The 20,630-nt window shown below is 39.2% G+C and overlaps 1 protein-coding gene and 1 non-coding gene across 2 annotated transcripts in view; both read right to left on the bottom strand.

The window, feature by feature from the left end:
- Positions 1 to 4,121: 4,121 nt before the first annotated feature.
- On the bottom strand, positions 4,122 to 4,194 carry trnam-cau (transfer RNA methionine (anticodon CAU)). The gene has a single exon. It is a non-coding gene; the product is annotated as a tRNA-Met (tRNA).
- Positions 4,195 to 9,233: 5,039 nt separating this feature from the next.
- Positions 9,234 to 20,630, bottom strand: part of clmpb (CXADR like membrane protein b) — an 86,987-nt gene continuing 75,590 nt past the window's right edge. The window contains exons 5-7 of the mRNA XM_058388105.1: positions 15,468 to 15,590; positions 15,140 to 15,281; positions 9,234 to 12,561 (exon numbers count right to left, since the gene is read on the bottom strand). Of these exons, the coding sequence (XP_058244088.1) occupies positions 12,249 to 12,561; positions 15,140 to 15,281; positions 15,468 to 15,590 (578 nt within the window). The 3' untranslated portion in view covers positions 9,234 to 12,248. The remainder of the gene's footprint in view (positions 12,562 to 15,139; positions 15,282 to 15,467; positions 15,591 to 20,630) is intronic.

The raw sequence follows: 20,630 nt of genomic DNA, 5'->3' as shown, positions 1-20,630 counted from the left end.
TTTAACTCAAAGCTATCCAGTGCCTGAAAACTTCACCTAGTGCTTACTTACTGCTCGGGAAAAAAAGGAATAAAGAGATATTATGTCACTTCAGTATCACATGACTATCACGTGACCATCAATATTGGAAAAGTGGTACGAGAGAAGGCTGAGAACAAATATCAGCTACCAAGAAATTAAACCTAGCTTAAAGACTTTACATTTTATATCAATGATTTTACTTGAAGGCAGGTTCATGGAAAAAAAGGGTTCATAAAGATAAATGAGGTCAGAATAATGACCTCTGAAGACTTCCTCTATTTAAGTCAGAGCAGCGGCTGAACGCTTTAGTGAGTATTGGTTATGCGGATTAGAAATGAAGCACAGACACACTGCCCTTAGAGGCACAAAGTGTTTATCTCTCTCACTGTGTGGAGGTGGCCTTAAAAACCTCAGCCATATGTACATCTGTTTCTTTCTTCATTCTCTCTCTCTCTCTCTCCCTCTCTCACACACACAATCTCTCTCTCTTTTTCTCTCTCTCTAATACACACACTCTCTCTCTTTCTCACACATACACACTCTCTCACTTTTTCTCTCTCTCTAATACACACACACTCTCTCTCTCTCTCTCTCTCTCTTTCACGCACACACTTTCTCTTTCTAATACATGCATTCTCCCTCTCTCTCTAATACACACATACACTCTCTCTGTCTCTCTCTCTTTCACACACACACTTTCTCTTTCTAATACATGCTCTCTCTCTCTCTCTCTAAGACACACACACACTCTCTCTGCATTTCTCTCTCTCACACACACACACACACACACACACACATTCTCTCTCACAATCTCTAATCTTCTAATACACACGCATACACCCTCTTTCTCTCTCTCTCTCTCTCTCTCTCTCAGACACACACTCTCTCTCACACACTTGCTTTGCTTCTCTCTCTCTCTCTCTCTCTCTCAGACACACACTCTCTCTCACACACTTGCTTTGCTTCTCTCTCTCTCTCTCTCTCTCTCTCTCTCTCAGACACACACTCTCTCTCACACACTTGCTTTGCTTCTCTCTCTCTCTCTCTCTCTCTCTCTCAGACACACACTCTCTCTCACACACTTGCTTTGCTTCTCTCTCTCTCTCTCTCTCTCAGACACACACTCTCTCTCACACACTTGCTTTGCTTCTCTCTCTCTCTCTCTCTCAGACACACACTCTCTCTCACACACTTGCTTTGCTTCTCTTTCTCTCGTAGACACACACACACTTTCTGTCACTCTCATACATTCTCTCTCTCTCTCTCTCTCTCTCTCTCTCTCTCTCTCTCTCACACACACACACACTTTCTCTCCTTTTTCTCTTCAAAAATTAGTATTCATAATGATCTCTCTTATAGCAAAAAAATCTCCCTCTCTGGCCTTTTCCTCCTCCTAAAATAAAATCCTGTACACCTAATATTACCCAAGCAATTAACATCCATATATTCAGAGAAGTGATGAAGGCTCATTCAGGCCGAAAGAAGGTCATTGCTTCATTTGACACGGCTTGATATGCATGTTCGCTCACACGAGGAGCCTTACTGAGAATAAAACATCACAGTCTGAACCCCGGATCTGAGCTTAGTGATGGCTTAAGGCTCTGGATTACTGATCAGAAGGTTGTTGCTTGTCAAGCCGTCACTGTCGGGACCTTTACCCTATTCTGCTCTGACTCTGGCTTCCTAACAAGCTGAGTGTGTGAAGAAAAGATTTCTTATGTGGCTTATAATGTTTTCTTTATTTTCTAATGTCTAATTGTTTCCTTCTGCTTTATTATACTGGATTTTTAAAGTCTGTGAAAAGATTTTAATAGACAAATCAATATTTACATATGGAAACGTTTCTTGTATTATTATTATTTTCTTAGTGCTTGCAAAATACATCTCTTAAATTGATTTAAAAAAATGATCTAAAGTGACTGCATACAATCATGACTGGTCTGCTGCATACATTAAAATGACCATTTTCATTCTTCTACCCAATCAACAGAAGTACTTCCTTTTCTCATTTTTCAGTATTTCTAAAACCTCAATGCTTATTTATTTATTTATTTATTTATTTATTTATACAGCACACCACTATTAGCTACTAGCTCTGGTGGCTTTTGTGACCCCGGGAATATCGATATTGATATATGAAAATATCTATCAACAGACTTTTTTTAATCCTTCTCAACAGGAATTGTTAGAAGAGGTTTGGATTTGTGTTTTAATAAAATATAGAAAGCCTAAAGTTTGACATGAACTAAGATCTCCATGCAGAAAAACATACAAGGGACTTCTGTGGCATATTATAATGGAACAAAAGACACTCCTTCATGTCTACAGTATTTGCGGCGGGTAGTGTTGGGTCTCACAGCTCCAGGGACTTTGCTTCAATCCTGGGCTTGGAATTCTGTCTGTCTGGAGATCTGCAGATTCTTCCTCTTACCATCTAAGGGAGTTTTTCCTTGCCACAGTCGCCTCAGGCTTGCTCACTAAGGATTAGAGATTGATACGAATAAATTCAAATATATGCCTAACATTATTCTTGAACTTTTTCTTCTATATCTCTTATGTTCTGTAAAGCTGCTTTGAGACAATGTCCATTGTTAAAAGCGCTATACAAATAAAATACTCACATGGGTTTCTACCAAAAACCGGTAGAAAATTCCTGCCTCAGACTCAAGATTCATTGTGAGTATAAAAATGCATAAAAATGATAAAGGAATAAATAATTTATCACTGACGATTTGAGATACCAAATACTGATCCTGAAATTTCAGTGGTTTCGTCACTGAATTGTCAGATGGACTGAGAAACGCACTTTATATACAGCAGCACAAAAGTCCTGAATGCAGCAGTTCTGAAGAGGCTGAACTCCTGAGAGCGAACACAATCAGTGCTGAGTAAGGAAAGGGAAAGATGAAGGAAATTACAAAGCAAAAAAAAAAGCAGCAGTCTTTGAACTATGTGCCATGATTTTGAAATACCAAAGTGCCATGATTCTGAAATATCATAAAAATTATCTTTAATTTTATCTTCACTAGCTCATGTCCATTTCTGAGCATTATTTCCCATAAAGACTTAATCATCCATCCATCCCCGCTATATTCCATAGGGTCACAGGGAGCCCATCCAAGCACACATTGGCTGGAAGGCAGGGGTACACCCTGGACAGGTCACCAGTCCATCACAGGGCCACACATATAGACAGACAACCACACACAGACAATTTAGAATCACCAATCAACCTAATATACATGTTTTTGGACTGTGGGAGGGAACCAGAGTACCCATACAGGGAGAACATCCACACAGGTTCCTGCCTGTTCAAACCCCAGATTCGAACCCAGGACCTTATTACTGTAAGGTAACAGTGCTAACCACTAAGCCACCATGCTGCACCACAGCCTGATAATCAAACCGCTAATTTCCGCTCACACTCGGGAGGACATTTAAAAAAGTAATGTGCCTTGAAAGCTTTATCACATAAACTGTGAGCGGTCCATGCTGAGGTATGATATTCGACATTTTGTTCCAGGAAAGCGCAGTCCCACTCCGATCCATCAGTCTCCCTAGAGCAAAACATATCAAATCAGTTAAACAGCTAAATCTATCTGTGCCATGAAGCTTAAGTTTAGACGATCAGATCTAATGCTGCACTATCGAGAATAATCGATATCTCACAGTGAGTGCCTTGAAAAGATGATTTTGAAAACCAGGCTTTAACATTTACACGTGTATGCTGCTGTTTCCAATCAATAACTGAGCTGAAAATGTAATTGTACATTCTCAATGTGGACATGATAAGATTACCCGAGCAAATCGATTCTCTTGGCAGGGATCAGAAGCACTACAATAGATCGTGCTGAAAAACAGATGTGTTTTTATTTAGTGCATTGCTGAAACAGGGAAAAAAACCAAAACAAAAAAAAAACAATACAGGTAACGTGATAAAGATCCAATTTCTGCAACTACAGGAATCATATAATGCCTGCGTTGTCACTGAATGTTATTAGATACAGTATTGACAGAAGGGATTCAACAGATGTGTAAATATTTATCAAGCTGTAAAAAAATAATAAAGTGGAAATAAATGTATAAAAAAAAAAACCTCTTGCCCCGTGTGAGGATCGAACTCACGACCTTCAGATTATGAGACTGACGCGCTACCTACTGCGCTAACGAGGCGGTGAGCGCACACGTGACGGGGTCCGTTTACAAATCTCGACGCTGATTGGTTAAATCTTTAGCAAGCTTTTTCAAAAAGTTAAGACTTATATATTCGCTTAATTTTGTGGGTTTTGTTTAAGAGCTACAGTTTTTATCTTCTTGTTTTGGAATTAATTCAGAAAAGGTGACTGTTAAGTTTACACAACTATTAAACAGAGAATATCAGAAGAATCGTATTATACCCACTTACCGTTCAACCTGCTGCTGACTCCAAGTATAACTTAGCAGAACGCTACAACCTAGACATAATGTGCATAAAATATTATTATTAGAAAAATCTTTTTTAATTTGGTTTAAATACTTGTCTAAATACTTACTGCTGTGTGCTTGGCCTGGGTGAGTTTAACTTGCTTAGCATCCCAGTGGAGAACAAAAAGCCCCCTAGTGGTCAGCTGTGGTACTACAGGGAAGTCGTTTCTACCTGCTTTTACTTAAAAATAATTAAACCTCAGGGTGGTAACAACACTCTGCTTTATATTAGGCCACATCACACCACCCCATAACAGTTTACCTACACATATTTTATTCCTTAATTCATTCTCTTAAATGATTGTTTTTCTGAAAGCCTTTTTAGTCTCAGAAGTATAGATTTTTGCGTCAATTAGGTCAAAGGGTAATCATGGATTTCCAGGGGAAAGAGTCTCTCCACCACTCCAGTTGGTGGAACCGTCTCTGATCAACTCCATCTATAAACCTGACCCTCGCCCTAAACCCCATATAAAACGACTCATTAAACACATGTCTCCAACACCAGAGATTTTAAGAGCTTCGTGTTGTAATACTAAGCTTGAAATGTTCCTTCTGTTTAGAAGACGTTAAAAATAGCAGACCATCAAAACTCTCCGCTTGGCTTTTATGAACTGTGTCGTAATGAGTCTGCTCTTCAGACAGTGAAATGTGCTTTACATGTGGGTCATAATGCAGTGCTCGTTTCACCCCAATGCATCATGGGGGGGGGAGAAGGACTATAAAAGTGCACACTGTATCTTGATTTGAGAAAATGTAAAGGTTTTGCACCCACTGAGCATTAAACTGGAATTTCTAAGCTTGAAACATGTTTGTTTTTCAGTATCATGATATGAAAGAAGATGAGCATGTGCTCATCAGGTTGGCTTCACAAAGTCAGCATTTGTTTCTGCAGCTTCTTCTTCTTCTTCTTCTTATTCTTATTCTTCTTATTATTATGACTCTTAACATTTTAAAAAGTGTGGAATTATGGTTTTCAGATTATAGATTTTCAAAAAGGCAATTGACTTCCATTTAAAATAAATAAATAAATACTAAACCTTTCAATCTACCTTTACCAAACTCAGCACAGCACTTCATGCTTTTTTGAAGTGATTTTTAAATTTATGTGAATTATGGTTTTCCCATTATGGAAGTACCTTGTATTTTTATTTTATTTTATTTTATTTTATTTTATTTTATTTTATTTTATTTTATTTTATTTTATTTTATTTTATTTTTATTTTTATTTTTATTTTATTTATTTGTCTTGATACAAATATTTTATTTTTATTGATTTGTCTTGATATTAAATGATATCAAAAAAGGCATATTCTAAAAAAAAAAAAAAACCAACAAAAAAACAAACAAACAACCAAGAGACAAATAAACAAATAATAAATAAAACCCCAAACATAAGAACGTTTATTCTGAAGACTTTCATGTGGTGGAAAACCTATAGGAACAGTCTCACCTGTCCCTGGAGACTCCTCCCTTAAACGTTCAGGAAACTTGTTCTTACATAAACCTTCAACATACGGTATCAATTATCTAGATATTTGGACACTGACATCCAACATACTTTTCAAATCATTTATCCATTATTTCAAAATTGCTATCCAGATATACTCCATATAAATAAAAAGATAATAATGTTCTAATGTTAAAAATGTTTTTGTCTTTAAGCCAGCATTTACTCTTTATGTACAATAGGAGGCACTATTGTGTAACAATAAGTAACCTGTAGCCAGCTCTATGGTGTAATCACTTATCACATCAGAGCAGCATAAAACGACGATGTCGACAATGATATGATATATAAGGAAGAGAAAAGCCGCTATGAACGTTTATTATTATTCTAAGCTTGTCCAATTTTATTTCAAGGCACCATCTGGCCTCGTAGCTGTTACAAAGCAATAATTTGTCTCATATCATGGCAAGTGCATTTATTTATTTATTTATTTATTCATTTATGTATTGAAATGGGCTGTTTGGTGTTGAGTGCCATTTGAATGAACTCATTTTCCTCTCGTCTAAATGACGCTGAATGATTCACCGGTGCAATAAAATAAACCAGCATTTTGAACCCAGGCGTTAAACAGGCCGAGGGAACGAGCCGAACCATGCGGCACATTGGGAAAGTAATTTGAATCAAGTGAAGCAGAAACGCTTTAACGTTATCACCGTCTGATGATTTTACTCACAAAGTGTTGACATAATAGCTGGAATTAAATTACAGGAACCAAAATGGCTTCCTCTGTGCTGGAACTTCAGCTTTTCATCGAAGGTTATGGTCCAAGGTGACGTTTATTCTTAAACAGATTCACACGACACAAGAGGCAAAAGAACTCGTTGAATATTTTATTTGCAAAGGAAGTAGTAATATCTCAGAATCCGTAAAAATATACATTTTTTAAACTCGTGACGGATTTATTTACAGGAACGGATCGCTTTGAAAACAAATGGAGAGAAAAAAATAATGCTGAAGGACACAAAAAAATTTTTTTAACGAAGTCTACTCTCCCTCATCTACAGTCTGCACAAATCCTGAAGTCTGTGATGAACAGAAAATGAATCGAAGGAACTCAGAGAGACAGCTGACTCTGAACTAAAGGAAACACCATGAGCAAAGCGAACCCAGTATCTGCTCCATAAACCATATATATTTAATCTTCATCTTCCTTTAATAGAGGGAAAGCTTCTTTGTATTATCATAGTATTACAGCATTACGAGTTCCATCACCCTGAATGGACTGTTTTAACGAAAGAATGAAATAAAACACATTTGCTGCCAAATATGTGGTGGTCTGGGAAAACCCATCAGATATCGCTAACAAGCTACGTTCTAACTTGGCCTTGGTGTCTTAGTGTCTTCCGGCAAAGATCACGCTGTGCAAGGAATACGCAAAGGTAAAGTCTTTCAGTCTGACTAAAGAAGTGTGACTCTCATAGTTTGATCATGATGCCATCGAGAAGAGGTATATAGTATAATCAAAATCAAATATAGGTTGTGATCAGATGCTGATGCTCCTGTGCTGTCATTATCATCCTCATCATCTTTATTATCAACATCATCATCATCATTATAACAAAGTAGAGCACTTGTACGCTCTGTACGGATGACAGCAGACAAATTTGATCTAATGTTTCAATAAAAGAGAAAGATATTAGGTTAGAAATGTACAGGTAGGCGGAGCATCTCGCAGTGGATTTGGAAGGAAACGTTTTTGGGGTTTTTTCCCCCCAGATGTCTGAAATGTTCCTCATTTCTGAGGGAACAAAAGATATCAACATTAGCCACTGTGAAGGGTTCTCCCAGGAGGCAGCACAAACCAGCTCAGATCATTTAGTTCCTCAAATTGATCTAGAAATCATCACTGAGTAGACAAAAGGTTCAACAATGGCAGTCTTTGGATTAAACTCACTAAACCAAGCTGTAATAATGGCCCAAGTACGCCAGCTTTAAAGTTACTGCTGTACACTACTAATTAGCACGAGTGTTGGGTTGTAGCACGACAGTCAGGGTGTAATCACTTCTCTTTCTTAAAAAATAGCACTGTTGAGTGTCTTTTCAAAACCCCACTGGCTCCATGACATGATGATGATGATGTCAAAGACGATGTTAAAGACCACTCGAGCCAGTTTGGAGTTTGCGTGACAGCTCCTGATGCTCAGACGAGTGAGGGAGTGTGAAAATGTAGAGCCGCTGGGCACCGAGGCTTATAAACTGGCTGAAATGCCACCTGAGACCCAGAGAGTCCGATGAGAAGAACAGCTGGAGGACAGCTTGTTTTCATTTCCTCGGGTCCGAGGGCTGGTGCAGAGACAGCACTCACCCACACACACACACACACACACACTCATAAATGGTACCATAAACAGATGATGAGCTGGGCCCACAGAGAGGGACGTTGGTGGTTCAGAGAAACACACACTTTGTCGTGAGGAGCGGTTTGATGTGTGTATGTGGTGTAGTAGAGTGGGGTTAAAGCTACGCAGCGCCTTGCCCGTGTTCCCTGCTGGCTCAGCTCCATCCTTCATCCTCCACCCTGCTGACAGCACATCCATCACACTTAGTGATGCCACTGCACCTTGCAACACCGTGCTGCAAGCACTCGCTTAAATTGGAAGCAAGTACACGTGTGTGTGTGTGTGTGTATGTGCGAGAGAGAGATAGATATTCTTCGACCAAGTGTGTGGCCTTGTATAAAAGTAAGACTACTCTGTGTGTGTGTGTGTGTGAGAGAGAGAGAGAGATTGTTTAGCCAAGTGTGTAGCCATATATAAAAGGAAGACTACTGTGTGTGTGTGTGTTATACAATTATGGAGAAAGGTTACAGGAAGATGTGAAATCAAGTTTAGAAGAGCAATCTGCTGGATTACATACACAGCTCTACAGGGATGATTAAAGATGCAGTCGGACTGAATTAAAACACTGCCTCTCAACGTGGTGGTGGTTTGGGGGGTTGGGTTGGGGGGTGAGATGTGATTTTTTAAATTTAGTTACTTAGATATGTAATTATAAATCACAACCCACCATTAGCTTAACTCTTAGCATTAAGTTTATGATTTTATTATTAAGGTCTTTCTTATAGTCTGTACTGGACTGGACTGGATTGGTCCCTTGGCTTTAATTCAAATATCCAAACTCAAGCTCATAAATCATCAGTAAGAGCTTTATCCTGCTCAGGGTCAGGATGGAACTGGAGTTATATATATATATATATATATATATATATATATATATATATATATTTTTTTTTTTTTTCCATAAAAGAAATATCAATATAAACCTGTAAGAAAGATATAAACAGGGGTGGAAAATGAACTGAGTGAGAATTTCTATTTTGTACTGAGTGGGAAATGATCATTTCAAGATCATTCTGGATACCAAATCTGGATACCAGATTTCAAATCTGGTATCCAGCCAAAAAAAATGTAATAATAAAAATAAAAAAATAAATAAATAAAAATAGATATTTCCTAATAAAATTAGGCCAATATTTTGAAGGTAATGTTAAACCTAACTTTTAGGATTTAGGTTGCTTTTATTTTTATTTTAAAGTTACTACACTGTTTTACAAAAATGATTTAATCTCTGTGTATGTGACTGATGCCACATTGTGTTGCAAATTAATAAGAAAATATCATGTAAATAAATCATTTTTAGCCTGTGCCAAAACTGGACTTGATGTCTGGCTAGTTATGCTAGCTACTGGACTCCATGCTAGTCAAACCTGACATTAGCAAAGTAAATGAGTTAAATACAGACAGCTCATGCTTATCAAATTTACAAAATTTACCTCAAAATTTGTTTTAAAGTTCATGATTTGAAGGAGATGCCTCATCTTGAGTGTTTGCTTGCATGACAGTAGCATATTGAAACACACACAGGACTATGCTCTATAAGGAGTACCTTAAAGGTTGAAGTAAAAATGTAAGGAGTAAGAAGTAATTTAATAACACTTAAGTATAATAACAAGGAAAAATTATGAAAAATTAATACAAGTGTTTTCCACCCCTGCATATTAATATTGTTAGCTGGGATTGAATGTGTTCTGTTAAACAAAATATTACTGATCACATTTAAATAATGCTCATGAACTAAATCTCTACTGAGGGGGTCTGTAGAATTGATTTTATGGTTCAATTCTACCAGAAATTTGAGAATAAACAGAAAGAATGAAACAAAAAAAAATCCCTGACAAAGCATAGAGAACAATAGTGTAATGATTTACTGTATAATCCCACTATCCAGTTTCACCCCAAACAGGACTGTCTCCTTTTGAGTCTGCTTCCTCTCAAGCTTTCTTCCTCATCCTTATCTGTTATTTTTCCTCTCCGCTGTCACCTCTGACTTGCTTTAGGACCCAAATCCTCGCCCGTATTTCCACAGAGCCGCTTTGTGCCTTTTGTTAAAATCGCCTCAGCCATAATTGAATGCAAAAATGATTTGAAATGTCCAGATGAAGTCTCGATATGGATTCTAACGAGTCTATACAGACAGTGAGAGGGAGATGCTGCTATTTATAACAAGGAGACTAGTTCTATTAGCTCCCAGAGTCGACTGATCTCCTTAATAGTCCTTAAAAATGCTTTAGTATTCATTTACAGTATCTATGTCTGCTGATCTTGACCGCCGCTCGTTGATGTAAAAGGATATCGTGTGTGTATAACTATTCATATGTACAATATAAAACATTGCGTGTACTGTACACTAGATCTAGATGAAAAGAAGGAACCGCCTCATTGTCCAGCCTCATCATTCCATCCTCGTTGTCCAGTCTGCACAGGGCCCGGGCTTACAAAAAAGGGGTCAGGAGGTGCTCTGGATAGATAAAGGAAAAATCTCAAAGGCACACAAAATAGGCTACTTGTGTGTTCAGATGCACCTACGTGGTTCAGAAGGACTCCGGGATGAGGATAATGACCGGCCCCGTGGCAGCGCTGTCCCGAGAACCTGATGAGTCGCTGACACAAAGAGGCAGCTGTCCTGTTACAGCACATTTGGAAAGGTCCTACAGGAGAACCTTGATGCGCACCGGTGCTGTAGATAAGCGAGTTCTTATCCACATCAGTGTGATGTTACTGTATATTCAGTTATTTGTGCCTCAAGTGCTAGAATAGTACCATTGGATATTCTAGGAAGGAAACAAAAATACAAGTAATGGCTATATCGGTTAAAAAGACATTCAGGAGTACTTCCGCCTTTTTTTTTTTCCCTATTTCAGATTTCCTAACAGTTATTTGGTAAATAATGCAAAATAAAGCAATGAGAGGAAAAGAAAAGTGTTGAGTGAGCATGAGGGCAGGACACTGATGTTATGTGTATAGATGTAAAATAAAAAGAATTCTTTCATTCATTCATCGATATCCAGTAACCACTTTGGTCAAGGTTATGGCATATTGAGAGACTATAATTGGAACTCTGGGATCGAGGCCCCTGGATGGGACACCAAGTCCATTACAGGACTCCGAACATACACAGATACATACATTATATGTGAAATAGCTGAATTTGTCCCACAGTGTTGTATGTTAAACATGTAAAAAGTGAATAATTGGCAACTATTATGAATAAATCATCCGTTTTCTTTTTGTGCTGCAGTGTGTGTGGTCACTGGAAATGCCTTTTATTCTGAAAACTGCCTGCATTGCATTCTGGGAATTAGCAGAATTGCAAATTTAATTGACTCTCCTCTCTCTGTGTCTCTCATCCTTTCGCACAGGAAAGGTCCAGTGACGATCTTTCCGGTCTTTTCTGCGAGACGAGCGTCAATCTGCTGTTTTCAACGCTTTCCTTTTCTTCTTTCATTTTTTCCCCCCCGTCATCCCTGATATTTCATAAACTCAGTTTGCCCTGGCTTTCTCTGCCCCTTCACTTTCAATAAATAAATAAAGCATCACTTGGGGCAAATCTTTCCACCTCGTCGCTCAATATGCTTCCAAAGTCGGAAAAAAAACCCCCAATAAAGTGATAAAAATAACATAAGGTAACTTCAGACAGGCAGAGAGCGCAAGATGAAGAGACAGAGAAAGAGCAATAAGGAGTGACAGGGAAATGTTTTTGTCTCTGTACAGTTCAGCAGCGGGCGGGCAAGCACTTAAAAATTTTTCATGTATGCATTCATTTAGATTTTAGTTTTTATAGTATTAATTCTTCTTCTTATGCTTGTTAATTTTTTTTTTTTTTTTACACGGTAGTTGCATTAGTTGACATATCTGCAGTTGGACGAGTCAGTGTGTGTTTCCTGTCCAGGGATGTTGCTGGATCTTTTTTTTCTCCCCTACACAGTCTGAAAGGCTTTGCTCTGCGGCGGCATCAGGACCCCTGTAGTGGGGACAGTGAGACCCACCGATGGGTTAGGCAGCCTGAATTTGGGGGTAGTAGGCGGTTCTGGAGAGGACTGCAAGAACTCCGGGGGTTGACCATTCTCCTTGAGGGCGCAGATGGCAGGAGGTCGGGGTCGCTGGCTGCGGGGAGCGGTGTTGTGCACCATGGACTGAGTGGACGAGGCACCGGAGCGAGAGCTGCCCGAGCGAGAGGATGACAGCGAGTTGGGTTTAACAAGCTTGGCTTTGGGAGCCTCCGCATCCTCCCTATAGGACCAGACGACAAACATACAGTGTGACACAGTGGTGCGGTATTTTTAGATGTATAAGCAACTGGAGTAACAATGAAAAGAAAGGAAACTTTTCACATACAGTGGAACCTCAGCATATGAATGCCCTCCCTTATGAGTTTTCTTGAGTTTGGCAAGAAATTTGCATCGGCATATGAAGCATTTTCAGCACACGAACAAACCCAACCGAATGCCGGCTAAGTTGCGTGTAGTCCGAGAGCCTTTCAAAACCTGCTTGCATCAGTGGAAAGCCAAGCGAAGTGAGTTTACGAATTTAATGATTTTTTTCCAGCCAGTGAAAGCTGTTTGGAAAGAGTCAACCCACGTTGCCTTCGGCATGCGTTCAAATGCTAGGTGATTTTTCAGGTGTTTTTTTGTTGACAGATTGGTGGCGTGGATGCTCTGTTCTATTTTTAGTCCAAGCTTGGTGGCACGACTTCCTGTGAGGAGCCTTGACATGGAATGACTTGGCTTGGGTCAGTTCTTTGTAAGCAGTCATACAGTTTACATACGCTTCGTATTGGGAATATTGGTCATATTTTTGGGATTATCTGCATTTACATTATTTCTTATGGGAAAATTTGTTTCGCAATACAAATTTCCACTTTAAGAACTCCACTTAATTTAATTCATATGCCGAGGTCCCACTGTACGTGTCATAGCGACACACTTTACAAAAGGCTGAAAGCTAACTGAAGCCTAATTAGCTAAGCTATAAAGAAAACTCAGTGCGTTATTACCCATTAAGACTTTCACATAGCTTACTTAATAATATTTCTCCTCTCCTGATAACATCTGCTAATAAATATCACGTCCTCTGTGTGCATGTGTGGTGCAGCAGGTGACAGGATTCAGAAAACATCAGCGCTCACTACAGCATCGTGGATATGTAATCATTAATCAATAGGATTGTTGTTTTTGTATAAATACACATATCAAATTAGACGTCGTTGTCTCTGGTTGTTGGCCAAGTGAAGTAAAAAAAAAAATTTGCTGGTCAGCATTATATTAGCCGCTGACTGAACCTGCGTGTTCACTGGGGAACTGTGAATGAAAATTTGATACAGCTTTTCTCCAGCATTGTGTAAGAGCTACGTCCCAAATCGCATACTTATGCACTATTCCACACCATTGTGTCGTCTAAATAGTGTGAGAAATGCGTTCACAGTGAAGAATTGGTGCAATTCAAGTACTTTCATGCACTTACTCAAGTACTTCATGCACCCAACACTCGCAGCTTATCTTATGTAATAGAAGAGGGGCGGAGCGACCAGGTGCTAACACTGGTTTAGAAAAAAATTTTCAAAATGGCCGACGACTCTCCTGTGGAATATCTTTTAAATTAGGCCATGTTAAAAATTCAAGGCTAGTGTTCGACAATGGGATATAACAAAGTAAATTATTATTATTTTTTATTTGAGATAAATCATGCACAGTGCATAGTGTGTAGTACGTCATTTGGGACGCAGCTTCAGAACTTCGTATCAGTTTAAAATCACAGACATTATACAGATGAATAAAAACTAGATCCAGTCCCAACCGAGTGTTTCAGGGCACTCTCCCTAGACAAGAGTCTTAATTATCAATCTGAAGACGACTGTAAAAAATTAGCAACCATGCCATGTTATCTGATGTTCCGCAGAAACGCTCGGCTAGTAATGTCAACACCCCAAAGCTGACTTTAGCAAGCCAAATGAGTGTTTAACCTTTCTGAACTGGCTTTTAGAGCTCTGTGAGCATGTTACCTGTAGAATAATAGAAGCACTAAGCTTCAGTAATGCTCCTAAATCCATTAGGGCACCTTACTGAGAGGACTTACTGCCACAACACTCCACTCAGTATGCAGTATAAGAGATGGGTTTCATTGAGATCTGTATATCCACATGCTGCCACACACACACACACACACACACACACACTCATTTAACTAAACACACCAGTACAGTGTAGGCAGGATTGTACACAGCCATGCTGACGTGGACATTAGACAATTAGTTTATAAAAAGAATTAAATTAAAATTGTATTTTTTCTTGCTTGTTTGTTTGTTTCACATAAAAATCTAGCTGACTTTTCACAATAGCCAATGCCAAGCAAGCAGTTTCCTGACTATACTGCCAGTAAAAATACATCTCCTCTACTCTGCTAAAACCTCTTTTTGATTCTTTGTTTTGTTTTAAAATCATTAATTAATTAAAAAATATATTATATAAATACGGACAGTGACCCAGGAGGTATCTATATACAGTACAGAGCTGTGGACATTTTTTCCTTTACTTTTGCACTGAATTCAAGACTAAATTAAATTGAACACTAAATTTAGATCCTCGTGAATAATAAGGAGACAAGGAGAACATGCGGACGGACGTGAAAAAGTAATTGCCCCCTCAGTTACTCAATCAACCAACCCAGTGTTCTGTTAGATTAGACATATCTAGGCTTGATTATTAGCAGCTTTGTGGAGTCTAAACAGAATCATGAAAGGGGCAAATACTTTTTAATGGCACTCTATCAGTAGATTGAACAACTGGTTATCGGATAAAGGACGTAATCTAACCTGATCTCATTGGGTGTCTCCTCCTCCTCATACTTCTTCTTCTCTTTCTTGCGGAAGACCAGCCAGATGATGAGGATGATGAGGAGGACGCCGAAGGACACGCCGACCACGGCACCGGCTACCACGCCTACACCCCGGACATCTGCACACAAACAGACAATCAAGACACAGGACAGATTTTTAATGAATTTATAGTTCCTGTTTTCGGTTCTGCTTCAGCAGTCGATATCTCACTATCGTCTTTTGTTTCTTTCGGAAAATATGCTGCATAACCACACCCTGACCCCGCCCACTCACACAATAAAGAGTCTCACACAGGTCCACTCACACTGCATAGTAACTTCGATGATACAGTTCTCCTCTCCCACGTCGTTGCTGGCTGTGCACCTGTACACCCCCGAGCTCTCGTGACTCAGGTTCCTCAACGTCACAAACTCCGGGTTCTTTAGATCTGCAACCAAGAGGCGCACAAATGCAGATCAGACTGAAAAACATGACAGCTGCAGATTCTGAACTTAAATATAACTTATTGAGATATTTTTACGCTCATGCTAGCAACATTTATCATCAAAGTCATCATTTGCTATATTTTGACTGTATTAATTGCACAGAATAACATTCTTCCTTCATTCATTCATTTTCAGTAACTGCTTTATTCTGATCGAGAAGATCCAGCTAGCATGTTTCTGGAAGCTGGGGGTAAACCACAAACACCACGAAGACATGAGGAGAACATGTGAAAGTCCAGAGAGACAGTAACCTGAGCTCAGGATCGACCGTGACGCAACAGAAAACGTTTTCTTCCACCTGCCATGTTAGTCAGCTTCTACTGTCTGTGAAAGTACTCTGTATGTACAGGTATACTCTGACTCTGTCCTCGCAGGATGATGCCTAAAATGTTCCTGATTATTTTTATGAGTTCCTTTATTCCTGTCTACCCTTCCTTCCCTCACTCTCTTCCTTCCTTCCTGCCTGTCTTTTTCCTCCCTTCCTTCCTTCCTTCCTTCCTTCCTCCCTCCCTCCCTCCCTCCCTCCCTTCCTTCCTTCCTTCCTTCCTTCCTTCTTGACTCATTTTCACATCTTTAACTCTTCAGGCTCAGAAAAAAAAACTCAGAAAATCAAGCTGCTACTGGGAAATGTAGTTAGCTAGCTGCCTTCTGGGTAAATTATGGAATGTCGTGTTTCATCATGCTCGGAATTGCCATAACTGCATGTCACCGTGTATTAATGAATATATTAATATCACAAGAATGTGTTAATATGAGTGTGTAGAGTGTGTGTGTCAGCCTGATGAATGCCTCTGCAGTGACTCCAGCAGATGAACAGTTCATGCGCTTCTCCTCCGCCTGTAATGAAGCACTCGTGTCCACAGCAGCACACCATGATGGAGGAGGAGCAACGGGACACCACTCAGAGAGACTCCGGCCCGAGAGCCGGTCCTCACTCCTCACTATCATCCTGCACAGTTTCACTCACTTGCTTTACCTCTCCCTTATCCCTCGCTCACTCTAACAGCCAAAGAAAACTAATTAGGGTGAACAGGTGTTGTTTGGTGCATGTCGTTAATTGCTGGACTCGGGTGAGGGCACGGTCCGGTGGAAATGAGCTTAGTTTAGAGATGTAAACAGGTGTTTATACACACACACACACATTCTTCTAGCAAAATCTGTGAAACTAAATGTGGATTTTGTTTTATATATACATATCTCTCTCTCTCTCTCTCTCTCTATATATATATATATATATATATATATATATATATAAATAATATAATATATGAACAAAACAAAAAAACATGTCACTGAGGAGCTTAAAATATTTTGTAAATATTAAAATTTTTTAAAATTATATCATATTAAAAGCTGTAAAAACTGAGAAAACTGAAAAGATCTGGCAACCCGACTCTAACTTTACTAACATTCACATGGAAAGAAAGAATGAGTAAAATATTTTCAGTAAAATATTAGAAATTAATATCATAGTCAGTGTTTGGATTATCTATATAATCATATTTCTATGATCTCAGTGCTTAAGAAGTAACAGTAGTGTTTACTTTGTGCTACAACGTGATAAGGAAAAAGAAGAAGATACTCTACAGATGATATATACTGTAGCAGGACTGTCCAACATCTGGCCCCAGGGCTAGCAGACTGATCTGAACTGCCCCAAGGCTGGTCTGTTAAGGCGAATTTCTATCCTAATAATAATAATAATAATAATAATAATAATAATAATAATAATAATAATAATAATAATAATAATATCTATGCGTTGAAAATTTAGTCAGTGAATGTTTTTTGGGGATTAATTGCAGCTCAGTCTGTTTCCTGTACAGGCCTATACAGTTTTTCTTTATAAATATTAAGAGCCATTTTGAACTGGATTCATTATTGGGGTTGGAACTTGTTAACTTAATGTTCTACATGAGGTCATGAGGTCATGTGACCAACTGACCAGCTTCTCTGTTGTGTAACAGCACCATCGAGTACTTGGGAGGTCTTGGGAGGAACGCAAGGTGGACGCATGCAAGGGCGAGGAGCCCAAGGTGGACACATACAAGGGCGAGGAGCCCAAGGTGGACGCATGCAAGGGTGAGGAGCCCAAGGTGGACACATACAAGGGCGAGGAGCCCAAGTTGGATGCATACAAGGGAGAGGAGCCCAAGGTGGATGCATGCAAGGGAGAGGAGCCCAAGGTGGAAGCATGCAGGGCCGAGGAGCCCAAGATGGAGGAACGCAAGGCCGAGGAGCCCAAGGTGGGGGCATGCCCCAGTTCCCAGCCCCAGGGCAGTAAGAAATTTATCAAGAAGCTCGACCACACCATCAACAGAAAGTGCCTATGTAGTGTCCTACCAAAACTGCACAACATCCCACCAAAACTGTGCCAACCAGTGCTGCCTCCCTGGTTCAAGAGGAGCACCCCAGCTGTTGAGACACCTAGCGCGAAGGACACTGTCCAAACTGTCGAGGCATCTGCCTCAGAGGACGTCGCAAATATTGTCAACACTGCTGCCTCACAGAAGGTCCAAGCCGCTGAGTCCCCTGCCCCAGTAGACAATGTGAAATGTTGAAACAGCTGGCCCAGAGGACTCTGAGGAAGCTGTGGAGACAGCGGAGACAAGTGCCTCAGAAGACAGGGTGGAAGCAGTCGAGACAACTGCACCAGAAGACGAAGTGAAAGCTACTGAGACAGCTACCCCAGAGGAAACTCTGTAAGCTGTGGAGACAACTGTCCCTGAGGACAACGTTAAGAACGTCTCAGAAGTCACAGTTCCGGCTACACTTCAGGTCCGAAAAACACAACAAAAACCACACAAACACAACAATAACAATATTCTGCATGCTTAAATGTATGATAGATTACGGTACTAATGTATTTGTGTGATTATTATATTGTGTAATAATAATAATAATAATAATAATAATAATAATAATAATAATAATAATAATAATAATAATAATATCCTGTGTTCCCAGGATATACCCAAATTTCCACCACCCCAAAAGAGGCTGACCATCCATATGCTAGAGTCAGCAGATTTAGATGACCAGATCACTATGGTTTGTGAGTTTCACACTAACACACACTAACACACGGCTCGTATACACTTCTGCTCTCCAGCTTAGCATTTTATTCCACTTTTATCATCACATGTCGACTAAAAACATCTGCTAAATCCTGTTTTTAGTCCGAGTCTGAACCCCACCACCCATGCTACCTGATGGGATGCCTGTGTTTCTATTCTCTCTCGCACTCTCACACACTTTCTCTCTCTCTTTACAGATGATTACTTGCTTCCACTGTTAGCAGAAATCCACCCTGCTGATGCCGACCAAATCACTTGGATGCTTTTGTGCAAGGAAAACAATTTCGAGATCATGAACATGAGTGGTGATCCCGAGCACTTGCAAGCCAAGGTAAGCACGCACACACACACACACACACACACACACACACACGTTTCATATCAGATTCGTAAATATCTTTGACATGATAAATTAACTTCGGTCATTTGGAAACAAAGCCCCACCCACTAATCACTCTTATTGTTATTATTCTTATTTTTATTCTTCTTCTTCTTATTGTTGTTGTTGTTGTTCTTCTTCTTATTTTTTATTCTTATAATTTTTTATTATTAAACCTTTATTGTAAATATTAGACCTGATTGTCCTTTGTATTTTTATTACATTTTAAAAATAAACTTTGTGTATGTTTATTTATTTCCAACTCAAGAGCATTTAAATCTACTAATTTAATCCTCTAATAAATCTTATAATCTAATAAAAATAAAATACAATATAACAATAATGTAAAAAAAAACCCTTATCTTAAATATTATATAATGTATAAATATAATATGTATGTATTAAATCTATTCTTAAAAATTATAATGTTATTAATAGTAGTATTTTTGGAAGACAATGCCAAATGAACACCAAAAACTTCTGTATAACATTCTGTATGAAGATTACATTTAAAATAAAAGTGAAATGGCTGAGTTAGACGAAAAAACAAAGGTCCAAGAATAATTCCTTCTTCATTCTGAAGGCTTTGGGAAATATTCTTCACATAATGTCTTGACAAAATTTTGAATTACGTCTCCTGTAAACCATGAGCATACTAGTGATCTCAAAAAATCAGAAGCATCATCGTTAAATCTTAGCATGCTGGATAAATGGCATAAACACTTTGTTAGATTTTGCCATGCTTTTTTGGTGTAAACCTCTTGAATTGGCACAGGATTCTCCTTTTAAACTCCTACCAATGAGGACACATACTGTAGCTGTACTGGTGTTTGACGCGGGTGAATTAAAGACGGCTTTGGCTTTGGTTTAGTTTGCTCTATATTTCTCTCTGCTTTCTTTTAGATGTTCTCTGGAATAAAAGATTATTTAAATTTCCACTTAATTACTTCATTTCCACGAGATATTTAGTACACGGTTTCTAAATTCGTTTGATTTGGTGGATTTGGGACCATGACAGTCCTGATTTGAATAAAAAATGTAATCTAATACGGTGCAGAGAATGAAAATCAAGGCTGTAAAGGTTGTGGTTCTCGGTAGCAGATGGAAAAATGAGCCACGCAGCCCCTCAGCCTCAACAAATGCTACCCATGGAGATGTACAGTGAAATCTATGTGGCTCTGACATCATCAGCCAGATGCCTGGAACTGTCTCGTCTTGCTCAGGAGAGCCTGCATGCCTGTACTACTATGTCAAAATGTTCTACTTTTATTGTTAAACAAAACAAGAACAAACTTTAGCGGCTCTAGTGGTTAAGGCTCAGGGTTGGTGATCAGAAGGTCGAGGTTCAAGCCCCAGCACCACCAAGCAGCTACTGTTGGGCCCATGAGCAAGCCCTTTAACCCTGTCAGCTCCAGGGACGCTGTATCATGTCTGCCCCTGTGCTCTGACCCCAACCTCCAAAGCCGAGAAGAAAGAATTTCACTGTCCTGTAATTTATATTTGACTTCTTCTAGATACCGAACCAT

This window comes from Hemibagrus wyckioides, linkage group LG04, assembly GCF_019097595.1.
Source record: "Hemibagrus wyckioides isolate EC202008001 linkage group LG04, SWU_Hwy_1.0, whole genome shotgun sequence".
Classification (NCBI taxonomy): Eukaryota; Metazoa; Chordata; class Actinopteri; order Siluriformes; family Bagridae; genus Hemibagrus; species Hemibagrus wyckioides.
This window is presented reverse-complemented; position numbering and strand designations above follow the sequence as displayed.